Consider the following 17,021-nt stretch of genomic DNA (forward strand, 5'->3'; position numbering starts at 1 on the left):
GTTTGGAAATTTGTAGTAAGTGTTTTTTTTTTTATAAAGTTGGTTGTTGTCTCGGATATTAGTGACTCGGTCGAAAATAGTTTACGATACTTCTTTTAATGGTTAGACTTGAAATGTGGATATCTATCGGAGTGAGTGGATTTCCAATAGATTGGTGTATTGATAAAATGTCCATGATGATAAAAGAGGTTTACATGATGAAAGGAATGAGCTGTTCAAGAGAACTGGGATGTTGAAGGAAAGTCTGTAATGCGTCTAAGGTGTAAGGCCAAATAATAAAGATGTCGTCGAAATATCTTTACCACAGGCCTGGTTTCAGTGTGGAAGAATTTAAGGTTTTAGATGCGAAATCTTACATGTATAAGTCACTTAGAAACAGGGGGGGGGGATAGCCCATTGGTAGAACAGGAGTTTCTTCGAAGTAATCATCATGGAATTCGAAATAGGTATTGTTGGTGCAATGTGTCAATAATAGTTCCGTGATGGCATTTTCAGAGTGGTTCGTAGTTTGAGGATGGTATCTTTGTTGAGTTTCTTACACATAATAAATAGGATTAGGTTGCCATGGGTTCTGGGAAACATGTTTCTGGTATCAAAACACAAACGATGACCTTCTGGCTGTGTAGGTAAAATATTGAAACGTGGACGGAATTGAGAGCTGGGTGAGGATGTCTAACATGTTCACCATACAATGCTACATAACCAAATAATAACCGACGGTATATTCAGAGACGTCCCCAATAAAATTCGAAAGCTTACTTAATAAAAATTGTAGCTCTCTAAACTGTTTATCCAAGCAGTTTTTGGTATATATGTTTATAACTACGAAGGTGTTATATGTCGTGATCTCCCTCTGCAGGTATTAATAAACACTATCATTAGACAAGTTTTATTAGTTGGATTCTTTCGGAGGCGGCCCGGCATGGCCAGGTGGTTAGGGCGCTCGACTCGCAATCTGAGGGTCAGCGGGTTCGAATCCCCGTCACCACCAGAAATGCGCCTCCACGGCTGAAAGGGCGAGGGAACGCCAGTTATGTGTTTAAGTTAAGGACTTGGACTTTGTGCTCAGGAAATATGCAGCTTATAAAAGGCAACTAGTGTGTGTGTTGTGTGTTTCACAATGTTCGAAAAACTGAACTGTTTAACTTAGATGAACCAGACTGCTCATTGTTCTTATACTAATTACTAATTACTACTGTGCACTAATTACTAATTACTACTGTGCACTAATTACTAATTACTACTGTGCACATTCACTTGATCTAGATGCGCTTCCTTAATGTAAACTTTGAGCGCTTATTTTATCTGGTTATCTGGAAAAAATGAGTGTGGTTTGTTGAATAAAATATTTTTCCCCTCTTTATAACACCAGAGCCGATTCTCAAGATTAATAAGTACTAATTCTGTGTGTTTAGTTCGGTGGAATAAGAATGTATATTTTATGTAAAGTAGTAAAATGCAACGTTTACTATTTTTGTCTTGAACTTGTGAATGTAACTAACAATTTCACTACTTGCTATAAATGTCATACTTCTAATCAAAAACTGCGTTCCTAACCAACCAATGTCGTAGGCGTTAGTCACTGAAACTGTGGAAGATAGATAAGTTTTACAACAACAAAGGTTTGTTTAAATTTAGCTTTGACAACAAGAGGGAAATATGATTGTGGCATATAAATATGTTTGTTTGTTTTTGTTTTTTGAATTTTGCGCAAAGCTATCTGCGCTAGCCGTCCCTAATTTAGCAGTGTAAGACTAGAGGGAAGGCAGCTAGTCATCCCCACCCACCGGGTCCATATCTTGGGCTACTCTTTCACCAACGAATAGTGGGATTGACCGTCACATTATAACATGCCAATTATAAATACAAGACAATTTTATACATTCTATGTATTTTCGTAAAACATGATGTGTTTTTACACCCAGTGAATTATTATCTACATCTCTTTTTTCTTAATGCTCGTGTGAACATGATTTACTGCGAAAAGTGAATGGTGAAAATTTCCAATCAATACAGTGTTACATTTTAGCGGGCCGGGTGTGGCCTATTAGCCAGCGTGCCCGAATCGTGAACACGAAGATCCATGGTTCGCGACCTGTTGCCTCAAAATTAAGCTCCGCTTTTTGGGACCGTGGGTGCGTTATAAGAGTGATGCTCAAATCCCACCATTCGATTATAGCAGTCCAAAAGTTGGTAGTAGCTACTGTTGACTAACTGCCTGCCTGCCTACAGTTTAAAATTAGAGACGGCTAGCGCATATAGCCTTGTGTAGTTATGCGTGAATATTCGATACAGTCAACAACCAACCAACCCTTTTCGTGTCCATCTAAATCTTTCCTGCTCTATCGGACACTAAAAGAAAGAAACCAACAGAAATTTAAGCACAGTCGTATGTTTCTATTAGTGCAAAGCTTTTCAATGGGCTAGTTGTGCTGTTTGTCGCTAGGCTCGAACTCTAATTATAACGTTATAATCTCTCACGCTTACCGTTGAGACACCGTGAGAACCTCATTAATTTTGTTCAGTGGTCAGTCCTAATTTCGATTGGAAATATGAAGTTTTATTTGTTTTACAAAAAAAAATATTATGTTTATAGGTTAACACATAGTCACCACCTCGACTGGCACCAATACTTACATTTAACCCTACTTGGAATACAAATGAAACTAACAAAAAATATTGAAATAATAATTTCAGTTAACTTTCAGTAGCTTCCCGTAATTTGTCAAATAAGTCTAATAGACCAAAATGTTTTATCCGCAGTACTTGGTAAGCTAGTTAATGATTATGTTGGTAATTCCATTGAATAACATATCAATTTGGTCATCGAAAAAGAAAATCTCTTGAGAGGTTAAAGTCCAAAGTACCCTGAGAAACACGTTGTAGCAAAAGTGATCAAACAATGTAGGATCTCTTAACTAGAACAAGAACCATAAAATTGTAATAACATTTATAACCAGACGTTCTTCGTATTGCTGACGGTTTCTTAATATTCTCCTTTAAATTGAAACAACATTTAAATAATAACGTTCGTGGATGAAATAGTGATTTGTGTTACTAGTCATGGTGTGTTGTGGATGTTCACTGCACGGTACAGCTGTCATCGCTTCGATATTCACAATAGTAAGTGTGTACACTTCTTTCTGATATGGATTTGTATGCTCTCAAAATGCTTATGAATAAAACTAACGAAAGGGATTGGTTGACGAAATCAGCAATAAGAGTTAATCAAACTTAACAAGAAAGTTTCAAACATACCAACTGTTAGTGCCATTATGTTCACGCACTCAATATTAGGCTTAAGCATCAGATCTTAGAACTGTATATATTTGCTTTAATGAATATTATTGCTAAATAATTGTATCAGACTTCTGTGCATTTTAAATTAAAATATAATATACAATTACTTGTGAATCGGTTGCAGTTAACAAGGGTGTTTTATTCGTGAAAATAATTATCATTTCAGTCACCGAAATATTACATAAAAACTCAGTTTATATTTTAAAAATTCTTTAATTATTTGTCCTCAATTTTTTGTTTTGTTTTTTGCTTGAAAATACATAATACCTCATGAACTTCCTACGTAGACCTATTATATCTACCATTTAAACAAAATAGTTCTGTTGGGTATAATTCATTCAGGATATCCCTGATTCATAAATAATTTTTTCTCGCCTCTGTTTAGTCTTAATTCAAATAAACAAAACAACTGCTCCAAAACTTGCGTGTGTAAGCGCCTCTAGTGGTTTAAACCAAATCTTCTATCATTCTTTATACTTGAGTTAAAAGTGCACGAGCCCAGTGTATCATATGTGTATAGAAAAACAAAACTTCTTATTCAAATTTTAACACTCCAATTAATCGAAATAGGACTTTCTGCTCTAAATGTTTATAATTTTTAATGATGTATTAATTAATTACATTTTAGATATTTTTGCACCAAATCTACTATTTCCATGCTGATTTAAATTATCTTTTGCACTTTTTTACCTTTTGAAAGGATATAAGTGCACCATGTTTAGTATTTAGATTTTTTTGAGACATTGTTACGATCTAGGTTAAGTTTTCTTTAAATTGTTTATAATTTTTTAAAGTCATTTCTGTACGTGTATGCTCATTGGAGACTTTGTTTCTGGTAACTTGATATTATACAGGGTTGAATGCTTATATTAAACGATGTTTGAGTGTGCAAATAAAGTCGCAGTGGTACGGAATGTATCAAAAATACATTTTTTACATTACTTGGCTTTCGTAGATAATTTGATGTCATCGAAAATTGGTCGGTTTTGGGAAGGGTGTGTAATTCATTCACTGAAATCATAAAAATTTGTTTAGACCGGGTATTTAAAATTTCCAAGACGAGGATATCCCTTGTACTTAATGGCATTGGAAAACAATGGAATATGGATCTACTTGGAGCACCAGTATCATTCATAAAGACCTACAACAGGTCGTACGACAGCGGTAATTAGGGATGATGGAGGAGCTTGATCCGTCGGGACACTGGGGCCTCTATGAATCATGAAGGGGCCTTTGAACCTCGCAGTGGAAAGCAGGTATTTTATGCTAGTATCTGTAATTTTTACAGTTCTTGAGGAGACAGTGGTCTCTTCTGCCTTCACGTAATTCATGGCACTGACTAAACTATACCTAGTAAATGAGAACATCAGTTGATGATATCTAAGGAAGATGATCAACATTAGTAAAATAAATATAACAACCTTTAAATGAACAAAAGAATTTTATCCTGTTTAGTTCCAAGTATAAAACTATACACACCAGTTTCTAAATAAGTAGTAATAACTTAAGTAAGTTCAGTTAGAGCTGATTACGTGCAGTGGAAAAAAAAGAGAGCGTAAGCACAAACACACACAGAGCCAAAGAAAGAACCTTTTATGGTATTACGTGAGCCAAAATTCCCAAAAGTTTTTCAAAATTATCGTTCCGAAGATAATCGTTCTTAAAGATAATGAAAACATATGAATGCTTTTAATGTTACTTATTATTCTTTACTGTATAACTAACGTATCATTGGTTTGTTTTATAAGTCTCACAAAGAGAGAAGATGAACGAAATAGAGAAAAACCGTGTGTTTTAACCAAAAACCAAATGTATGCATATCATTTTCTAAACTACTCCAGAATTATTTTAAGTTTAATTCATAACATTAAGTGGCATAAATTAGTTTTATTTTATAAGTATGTAATGTTTCGTTACTATAGAGATGTTTGTACTTAATAGTTTCGACTATCCTTGTCCACAATCGCTACAGTTTTCATAAGATATTTATACTTGTCTGGAAAAGTCTATTATTTTGTGATTATTTCAAGCTTTAAGCAAACAAAAAGGGCACGTTTTATCGGACGTTAGTAACAACTGAAACTGCTTCGTATAAGACTCTCAAAAACATATAAAACGAATTTAGACAAAATCGTTAGTAACCACATATCATAGAAAATCTATTATTAGTTCATTTATGCTGTGAAACGAAACTCCTAAGTTTTAAGCTGTTTAATTCACGTGTGTTCTATAACGGAAAACGCTGGATAAAATGAAGAAATTAAATAATTAAAAGCACAACACCATAAAACACCGTTAAGACAACGAATCGCCGATAATACTTTAGTTTATAAATCTGATACAAAGTGAATAGCTCGCATCAGCTACAATCGAGAGCATTTAATTTTGATATTAACATTTTTGTAAAAAAACATTTAACACAGAAATTAAGTATTTCAAAAATAATGCTTTAATGTTCTTATTGTTTAAAAGTTCTTAATTAGTTAATAGGTACCATGATACACAATAACAATCTACATGGTAGGTAGAAGTACTTGTACAGTTCAGTTAAAAGTTACAATTACCCACCTATTCTTATATAACTGCTTAGAAGTACTTAGTTTACCATTTTCATTATTATCCCTCCCCCTTTCTATATAAAACTTATAAAATCTGTTGTCGGCTGTGGGATAATTACCCACCTATTTTTAGGCCACTAGTATTAACGTTGTACGAATTGTTAATTTTAACGGACGGTTAAAACGGCAAATAATAACATTTTTCTACAGAAAGAATGCAACAACAAGGCATGTTTTTAAACTATGTACCTGGCGGAGCATTTCCCCACCAATGACTTATTTTGTCCCATCAGTGCTTACGAGTTGAAAAGAAGGTGAAAACCAGAGCCCAAGCTGTCAGAATTGGAAGTTCGTGACCAAGTTTCTACGACATTAATTTACATATTGCAAGAGCCAGAGATTAGAGCCCGTATGTAAAGTTGTAGGTTGGTGACTCTGAGAATAAATTCCTCTAAATGCAATGTGTTTTAGTGTATATATATTTTTTCATACAACCTAATGTTTTTTGTTTTACTGTTTTCAGGGAAAAAGAATAAAATATTGTATACTTCTAGACTCGCATTTTCTCCTATTTTTTCTTATAACAAAATATGGCCCAGTAATCCGCAGAATTTCTTACATCAGCAGCTAACAATACTACCCAATGAATTAGCTTTCTGAAAATGAAAAACGTGTGTTATAAATCTCGACGTTTGTTCTCTCATTGAATTTTTTGTTTTGTTTTTAATCTACTGTTTAACTTTTCTGAGAAGGGACACATAAGGAAGAACCAATATCGCTAAGACGGCCCACTTCCTATCTCTTCAAGTTTAGTGAACTGCAAACCGCACCATCTTGCGGTTGATTTCATAGTACTTACTAAGCCACTTGTTTAACTATAAACTTTATGATACTTGAGACTTTAGAGCTCAAAATTAAGTTTTTATTTTTATTTTATTTTTGTTACAAGAACACATCGACAGTCGAAATAATTTAGTATATGTGTGTCCTGTTAACGCTTTAGTGTATATTAACTCAAATAAATGGCCACGTTTAACGGTAAGGCTCAAAATATCTCAGCGGTAAGGTTGAAGGTTTATAACGCTAAAAACCGAGTTTCGATACCCATGGTGGACACAACGCAGATAAATAGCGCATTGTGTACGTCACTATTAGGCCTATTACAAGTATAATTATATTGATGTATTGTTATTTTTAAAATTATTCAATACAGTATTTTTAAAACTTTGTTCTTACGTACCAGTTAGCCAAAAGACAGCTACCACAAAGCTGTACAATGGGCTGTTTCTGCCGTGCCCATCAGGAGTATCCAAACCCTATATTTTAAGCGTTATAAGCCTTCAGACTTACCGATGAGCTACCGGAGGACCCAGAAGACAACTCCAAGATGAATATTGAAAGTTTGCTCACTAAATATAGAACCTGATGGAATTATTATTTTTTTATCGTTGGTAAATCTTATTTTACCATTTTCTTTATTATTTTTCACCCTTATTATGTAAAACTTTCACAAATTTTGGTCGTTGTTTGAATTGTGAATTTTAATATATGATTTCAAACGGTAAACGATAATATTCATATTTCTTCTAAGAAGCTTTCGTTAACCTTCGCTGCTACCACAACAGATGAAAGTAAGCAACACAATATTTACACCAAAGAATGTAACGTCACTTTATTCTGCCGATAAAATACACTCATTTCTTATGCTATTTTGTTAAATTCCACAAACACTGAGCTTCTTAGACGTTTTTTGTTAAATATTTAGAAATGTTGTAGAGAACTAAAAATCATTTTCTACGCATCTGTAAAATATTCACGCATGAAAGCGCTGTGAAACGTTATCGCTTAAAATTAACACTGATAATAAATCCTACTAATGAAAACAATTTCGACAGAAAGAAAGCTCATAAATTTCTGAATAACAATGAGTCTTTATCATGATCATATTTTACCACAGACTTGAATTTGTATTCAGCTATCATGTCTAGCTACAGTTTTAATCCATACTATATGTTCCTATTTACATAGGCTTTTATACAAATAAAGTTTACTCGTTTCTGACGTAGACTGTTATTGTGTATCATGGTAACTTTTAACTGAACTGTACAAGTACTTCTACCTACCATGTAGACTGTTATTGTGTATCATGGTTGTTTTATCTGAAACCATATCATAGCCCTACAGAGACCCTGGCCTCCAGGTTGATACCCTTGATGTAGCAAATGGATAAAATACCCGTCATATGTTATCTTTTTTTATGTCTTCGGCACATGGAATGGCAGTCCAGAAAGTACCATATAACTCCATGTTTGTTTTTTTGCACTCTATAAACCATTGTTTCTCAAAGTTTTCTCCCCAAGATACCGAAAGCTACTCAAAAAAAGAAAAAAAAATGTGGCACACCGTTAACTGGAGCTCTCATACCAAAGTGAGACTACAACCTTCCAGTCAAATAATTGAAAAACAGACATTGGTAAAAATATAGTTTGTGACTGCTTGTATTTTCATTTATATTCACATAAAAATTGTCATTCTAATAAACGTTCTTTATAGTAATTATTTATTTTGACAATAGCTATGGAATAGTGAACATTTCTGCTTCCCACCCCCATTTGTGAGAAAGTGCTATACAAACTTCAACAAATTTCCCAATACAACACTCATCGGAATCTTTGAGTATGCCTGAATTACCTCGACTTTCAACTCCAAATACGAGGTTTTGACGTCATGACGCGTATTCCTAATCATACAACCTTGTTTTCAACTTGAGCTTTTGTATCACCCATCTTCAACGAAAAGGAATGCAAGTTTATGTAAGCTACGTTGATTTGAAAACATTTGCAGTACGAATAGGAATCGTCTTACTACATTCCTGTATGGTAATGGATACTCTAACAGCGTAGTTCGAGAAACGTTCTTGTTCCATAACTTTCACGTGGCCTGTGCTCAACAACAAACAATGAACTTCGGTAACAGAGCGAATCCAGAAGCGTCTCTTTCTTTAAAATGTCGTATGTCAACTGGAAAGTTTTTAATCAAATCAGTGAAACAGTTAAACAATCTGGCTTTCCCATAAAAATGATTGAAATTCCTTAGCAATCTTTAAAATTTCAAATAGTTTGTTCAGTTTTCAAGGTTTAAACGGAGAATGAAATACATAAAGTGTTGAACTTAACACAACCTGTGACACATTTTATGAAAAGTACAATTTGTGAAACAGAACGTTTTGTCTGTACCAAGCCTATGAAATATTTAAAAGCTGTTTCAACTGGTAATATCGAACACGACGACCTAGCACAGCATTCTAATAACCAGTAAGGTCAACTTAAAGGTGAAAATGTATTCAGAATTAATATTAAAACAAAGCATTAATTTTGTAGCCCAAAGAATCATTACTGATTTAGATTGAATAGCCTAGAAATAATGCATAGAAGGTAATTATGAAGAATACCCCTTATTTGAAATTATTATATAATAAAAACGACCTGTCACAAGGGAACTAAACTTCACAATGATCCTAAAATATGTATTCAGGAAAACTTGGACATAGTATATGGTGTAGTTTTCCTCGATTTTTCAGCTATATATTATAATATATGGGATTTTACCCCAATTTTAATTGTTGTTAAATTTTATATAGGCGTATTCCTATATAGGTGGTTAGGGCGCTCGACTGGCAAGCTGCGGGTTCGAATCCCCGTCACACCAAACATGTTCGCCCTTTCAGCCGTTGGGGCGTTATTATGTGACGGTCAATCCAACTATTCGTTGGTAAAAGAGTAGCCCATGAGTTGGCGGTGGGTGGTGAGACTAGCTGTCTTCCCTCTAGTCTTACACTGCTAAATTAGGGACGGCTAGCGCAGATAGCCCTCGTGTAGCTATGCGCGAAATCCATAACAAACAAACAAACAAATTTTATACAGCGCTAATACATTATACTAATTCCAAGCATTATGTTTTTTTATTTGTCGTATTGCCTGAATTCTTTTTTACAAATGCCCATCTTCCTGATTATTTACACTTCAGGGTCCTACGTGTTTTTCTATCATGAATTCCGTTTATTACAAAAATATTGAATGAAAATTATTAACGCTTTATTTGTCATTGTTATATGCTTCTGTTTCAATGATTTTGTTTCCTCAATAAGATGTTATGTAATCTATATTAAAAAAGTTCTATTTGTTTATTTTATTAAACTTATGTATGTTTGTGCATGTATGTTGAATGTGCATTTAACAATAACTAGGGCCACAAACAAACAGCGTCGCGTACAAGTAGCAGTAAAATGAAAATAGTGTTCAAACTAAAATATGAAAAGTTAAAATGTACTCTGATAAGAAAAGTTTCTGCGAAAATACTATCCATACAGTGGAGAGGCCACACCATTTATCAGAGTTAACCCCTATTCGCAAGCCTCACATGTGAAACAAAGTTATAATCACCGGAATTAAAAAGTTTGGAAGGACTGGCTTTCCCCATCCCGCATATAGTTCTGACATCGAACCCATTCGACTTCCTTCTTTCGCCCTTCTCAAGAAAAGATTGTGTTGAAAACACTCCCAGATAACTGATATTTCTAAAGTAGCTGTATGCATTTGAGTTCGTAATATTACACCAGCATGTTGTCGGACTGAAACGATACATAGAATATATTGCATCATACTTTAGAAATAATATCTTGAGAAACCATTGTATTTTAACAAACAGGCAGATGGGCATTTATAAAAAAAATGCAGACAATAAGACAGCTAAATAAACATAATGCTTGGAATTAGTACAAGGTATTAACGCTTTATTAACTTTCAGTTCAAATCCCATAGATTAATCTATAGCTGAATCTAAGAGAGTTGCACTTTTGTTTCAGATTGTTGTATGTAAACTCATATACATGGCTTACAGTAAACAAACTTCCATTTCTTTGTACCACTCCTTGTAATCAATTTGAATATTGTAAAATCATACTGTAATATGAAACAAAACAGGTTATATTAATTTCTAAGAAAATAAACAATAATACAAAATTATCTTCGCAAATTCAACAAAAAGGGTTTCATCAGTTCTTATTTAGAGGATGGGAACTTGGAATCATACGTATATAATACTTTATTTTTGGTATAGCCATTGTTGTAATATAATACATAAACTCTCATACCAAAGGTCTACTCTTACGATATGCAAGGTTTAATGATAACTGTCACAAAAGCATTTGGAATTCATTCTGGGGGGGGGGGGACTCACAGTCAGTTACTGAATTACTTGGTAGAAGTTTGGTGGTGTAGTATTGTTAAGTCAGTTACCACTCTTGCTTGATTCCTGTGGATCTACAAACCTTTTCTTCAAAATGATTTTTACATACTTGTCATAATTACTTGATTCAGTAAGCTATTTCCTTTGTGTCAAACTGATATACTGGAAATCACTATATATATATTTTTTAATTCTCTCTCTGATTATATAATGTTTTTAGCCGCGGCATAGGGGCTCATATAATTGCTCTGATTTTTTTTTTTTAAAGTACAAACTTTTAATTAATAGCCCTGTCATCTCTTGACCGATTTGAGATCTAATTACAGTTTTGGACTCAGGAGGTCAAACCCTTTCGATTGATGTATTTGACCACGCCCAAGGTCTCGTAGATTAATTTACTCTAATCCTGTCTAAAATAATTCCAATTTGAGAGTAGGCTGGTAGAGATCTTGATGAGTAATGAAATCGAATCGTGTAAACGCGTGCCCCACGCTTGGTATTGCTGGCACACAAAAATATTAGCTAATAAAAAGGAAAAAAAAAGTAGCATACATTAATTTCCTCTAATCATGCAAATTAATTTCAAACGCCGTGGCTATTGAGAATTCCCTCTTATTTTGTTAAAGGAAAAATCGAGTCAAGAACGTCATGACATGTTTTTTGTTGTTGTTTTTTAACATGTTTATCTTGTTGTTACAAATATGCACTTCTGTCGTTCTCATTTTACGTTGTGATATTTTTGCAACTTGTATATTCATATATTTTTCAACAACGCAAGACTTTTCACAAAATGAACCCATCGCGGCGCACCTATTCTTATATAACTGCTTAGAAGTACTTAGTTTACCATTTTTATTATTATCCCTGGGAGGTAAATGTACAACAGTAGCGATACCTATATATATGACAATTTGCCAATGTCACGGAATCTGGGGATTTCCCAAACTTTCGAGGCTCAAGAATCCCCCATCATATCATGTATCGTGACTGAAGACCATCCACCCAACGAATCTATAAAAAAAAATGGAGTAACTTACTTTTATTAAGTTACTATTATCTATTGTTTTCTCTTTACAATTACCCCACTTTTGCTCTTATGATGATACATACTGTTAACGAGGATGCATCTTAGATGGTAATGTCATTTGAGAAAAAATATGTTTATCGGGATTAGAAAAGTCTAAGCTGTTCAACGTGAACACTCTTCATGCAGTTACTTATGTACATATAAAAGTACGGAAACATAAGATAACTTCAAACAACTCCCGTTGTTTTTCAAGTCTGTTGTTTATGGTCTGTAATAAAATAGAATTGTATAAACAACAGGTTTGTTTGCTAAGTAACACTTGTGATAAAATTCACTATAAAGACAACATTCTATCCAATAAGTGAAGATTTTTTTTTCTTTTCGATAAGACTATCAAACTCCATGCTACTCTGTTTGGTTATGCTACTGAAGCCATGACTGCTCTGTTTGGTTAAGCTACTGAAGCCATGACTACACTATTTGGTTAAGTTACTGAAACCATGACTACTCTTCTTCCTAACACTACTGAAAACATGACTAATGTACTTGTTTAACCTACTAAAACTTTGAATACTTTACTTTCTGAAGCTACTGTAACTATAACTACTCTACTTTGTATGGCTACTGTAATCATGACCACCCTGCGTGTTTTATAGTGTAAGCTCTTTGCTTTTCAAGCAAGTTTTAAGTTGTGAATATATGGAATAATATATTTCTATAATTGTTAGCTTGTGGATGTTATAATTAACTCAGTATTCAAGATAGATTTTACAAAGCATTTATTTTCATTTAACTTGAGAAAACAATTGTTGTATTAATTGACATTGCATTGTTATAAACTTGTTAAGTTTACTGCAAAATGTATAAACAATTATAACCAAAGCTCTGAACATCTATTGTATTTACAAATAAATTAGCTTTTTCTAATATGAATTGCGAAGAGTGTTACTTCGGGAGTTAATTAGTTGAAACTGGTAATTATTAATTTAGAGTCGTAATAGTGTCGTATTCTTACAATTGCTATGTGAGAGAAATAGGGACACGAAATTGAGATATTTTTTAATTATTTCTACATTAACTTCCAAAATGTTTTAAATTTCTTTGCTACTGACTTTCTGGCAGCCAGGTATGAGTGAATAGAACATATGGAACTGAATAAAGTCCTTGCTACCCATTTTTATTGATGCAATTCTCTGAGGTTTTTTTTTCTTTTAAAAATGCTTTTTAATTCTAAAAGATATCTTGTAATCTTAAGAAACTTTATAGCAAACTTTGAGTAAACATTTGCATATCACTTATGCTGACAGCAACACAATATTCCTGATATATAATCAAGCCCTCTATCGTTTAAATTATTGTAGGCTAGGGGTTAAAAACACACATAAACAGGATAACTCTCCAAGCTTTCACACATTTACACTATCATTAATAAACACAAAAACACGGTTTCAGTTTTTAAATCATCAGTGTTTTTCTTGACTTTCGTTTCACACTCATAATATCGTCTCATAATCATTTTTGGGCTATTCAAAAATTAAAAATTCGTATAAAACAATTTACATTTTAATTGAAGTGATATTTAACTAACTTTAAAACTTGTACTGCATTTATAAGTTCGTAAATCGCTCTTTTCATGGAAATGCCTAGATTCAGTTTGCATGGATATTATAATACACTGATTTAAATATAGTTTTCTGATAACTAACATTGGTAAAAAAAAACAAAAACGAAGTAACATTAAGGTAAACTTAAAGATGGTGTTTTAATTTATCAAACTAATGCTGAGTAATTGGGATCTTTGGTTTTGTTTATTTATTAAACATAACATTAGTAATAGTATAGCCAAGGTTTTTTTTAAATTGTCACTAACGGCAGAGGGCTCCATAGCATCTTTAAGTAATAATGTTTCATTAACAACTACACCGAAGAAGAAAGTACAACCAGTGCTAGTAAATAACAAATGGTTTCATTAATGAGTGTAGTATTAATGATAGAAGGTAAAAAATACAGAGCTCTTAAAGTCCTAATAAAATTTAACTTTGTATGTTATTTTGGGAATATTGTATTAAGAAGTGTTTTAATGTTAGGTCGTACTAAATACCCCTAAAGATCAAGAATACACTATTAAAATATAACAAAGAAATTATAACTTAAGCCTTGTTTGTGCAACTGACTGCAGGATGGAAGCTAAAGTACTACGCCTTTGTTAATTTGGAGAGTTAATAGAAGAACAACGTTCCAAATCTCTTACTTTCCTTGTAATTATTTCCTCCTTTGTTACTTGTGCTACTTCTGATGGACATAATTATTCATTAATGCCAAAGATCGTTATTCCCATTGCAACAAGCTTCTAGTAAGAATGGAAACTTCAGTCATTAGACCACACATCTTGACATATTCTCAACAGACTCTCTACAATACTTGAATGGAGACCCAAAGACCATATTTCATTGGCTTTCAGACTTGCAACTTAATAGGTATATTTCAAAGAAGAGTATAGTATAAACATCAATTTCATTCCCTGTAGTTCGTATAAACAGAAACATTAAATTTGCAATACGACATTTTATTCTGATGTAGCAATACTTTCTTGGCGTTCTAACTACACAATGCGGGAATTTCATATCGCATAATTGATGTAAATACATGTTGCTGACAGTAATTAAGATTAACTTTTACTCTACTGTGTACATCGTTAAGTTTAAAATTTTCATTATATGACAAACCTGTAGCAACGAAGAAGACCGACAAAATATTTTAAACAATTTCGATACCATATTGGAAGTCCTTATCATTTTGTGGTCAATACCTAATCTTCTGTTTCTTGTTGCAGTCATTCGAGTATATCCAGACCTTGTCCAACATTGAAACAAACTTTCATCACCGACGTTTCAGCTATATTTTATACAGTTTTATGTAGTTTAACCGGTGTATTTGGGGAGCAGCTTATACACTCGTGGTTTAAATTTCTTTGCAAGGGCAAGGTCTTTGTGAATTGTCTTGGGCATAATTGACTGGATAAGTACAACTTAGAAGTTACATATTCGGTGAATGAGTTAATGAACGATCAACCTGCACATTTTGGCATTGGTATAGTGGCAGACGTATGTGTGGTAGGATATTGTTTAGGTGGGTACACATTCTCATATGAGTGTGCAGATCTTCCTCATTGATGCTAATCATTATGTTATTGATAATCGAAACTGAATTATCCTCTCTTAATTACTTCCCTATACGAATATCCTTCCTTGAAAAAACAAAAACTGTGACATAATCCTTTCGCATAAGTTACCCGTAACAACATTGCACTGTCGAATTTTCAGGAATTCGCCATGAATGTATAAACATGTTGTTCGTGGCGCCCCAGTTCACGTCTACGGCCAGATGTCACTACACGTGTAAAATTATTCGTATAAAGATCGATTAACTCCTAGTATCTGGAACATTACACTCATTGACTTCGTAACTAAAAAACTGCAATTCTTTAACTAGTCATGAATTTGAAACGAACTCTTACCGAACTCTCAATGGTTTTTCTAAATGATCTTTATGAACTTTGAACCTTTTTCATTCACGTTTAGCTTGTTTTTTTATCTGTTCTCGCAGAATATATTTTTGTCTTCCATTTCACATAAAATGAACTAAGTCTTATCTACTAAAGCATACACCTAGTTAATTACAGGTTTCATAGTTTAAATATTTTCGATAAACTGAACTAATAGACATGCCAACTTCACTGTGAGTTCTTTCATATACATTGCTATTCATATTTCTGTAGAATTTCTAGTTAGTCATAAAACTCCGACAATGAAAAAAAGAACAAACATTCTAGAAAGTAAATCTTTATTAATGTCATCTTTAGAAAGTAGAATGATACACTACTATGATAAGATTAGATAAAAACCTAAGAGTGACGTTCGACTAGGGGTCAAGGTCACAGTATATAATTGTTGTCTCTTGAACAAATACATCTAAAACCATAACAAAACTTATTTGAGAACTTGTGATTACTGTCTTAGTATTCGTTGTCGGAAGCACAGTGCTAGAATATTATTAGACACTTCTATTATTGGAAACCATTATTGAGTCAGTGGAGAAAGATGTAATTAAAACTGTTATCCGTCTTTGTATGATGCAATATGATACCTGTTATCAACTAACGAATATGCTTCGTCAGCTAACAGGGGTCATAAATCATAAGACTTGAGAATCCTTTGGATGCTTCAGTAGCTTAACCAAATAGAGTAGTCATGGCTTCAATAGCTTAACCAAATAGAGTAGACATGGTTCAGTAACTTAACCAAATAGTGTAGTCATGGCTTCAGTAGCTTAATCAAACAGAGCAGTCATGGCTTCAGTAGCTTAACCAAACAGAGTAGCCATGGTTTCAGTAGCTTAACCAAATAGAGTAGACATGGTTCAGTAGCTTAACCAAATAGAATAGTTGTGGTTTCAGTACCTTAACTAAATAGAGTAGTTATGGTTTCAGTAGCTATGTCAAGTAGAACACTTATGGTTTCATTAACCTAATTATCAGTAGTTTCAATAGGTTAAACAAGTAGTATAATCCTGGTTTCATTAGCATAATCAAGTAGAATATTCGTGGTTTCAATAGCTTAAACCATGTAGAGTTATAATGGTTTCAGTAGATAAAACAAGTAGTGTAGCAATGGTTTCATTAGCTAACCATGTAGAGTTGTAATGGCTTCAGTAGCTTAAACAAGCAGTGTAGTCATACTTTCAGTAGCTTTAGGAAATATAATGGTCATGGTTAAAAAAACTTGCTTAGACATATTTAGTTAAGCCACTAGAGAATTTAGTTCTTTTTTAATATAAAAAAGGTGGTTTTAGTGACTAGTGTTCTGTGTAGAATAAGTCTTTAGACAAAA

At 33.3% G+C, this 17,021-nt stretch overlaps 1 protein-coding gene across 3 annotated transcripts in view; it reads left to right on the forward strand.

Annotated features, from left to right (window-relative positions):
* The first annotated feature begins 2,971 nt into the window (after positions 1-2,971).
* Positions 2,972-17,021, forward strand: part of LOC111085605 — a 56,896-nt gene continuing 42,846 nt past the window's right edge. For 2 of the 3 annotated variants that reach the window (XM_022384985.1, XM_022385001.1), the window contains exon 1: positions 2,972-3,123. In XM_022384985.1, the coding sequence (XP_022240693.1) occupies positions 3,064-3,123 (60 nt within the window). In that variant the 5' untranslated portion in view covers positions 2,972-3,063. Of the gene's footprint in view, positions 3,124-4,492; positions 4,557-17,021 lie in introns of those variants that run through there. The other variant, XM_022384994.1, reaches the window with a different exon arrangement.

This window comes from Limulus polyphemus, unplaced genomic scaffold (assembly GCF_000517525.1).
Source record: "Limulus polyphemus unplaced genomic scaffold, Limulus_polyphemus-2.1.2 Scaffold23, whole genome shotgun sequence".
NCBI lineage: Eukaryota > Metazoa > Arthropoda > Merostomata > Xiphosura > Limulidae > Limulus > Limulus polyphemus.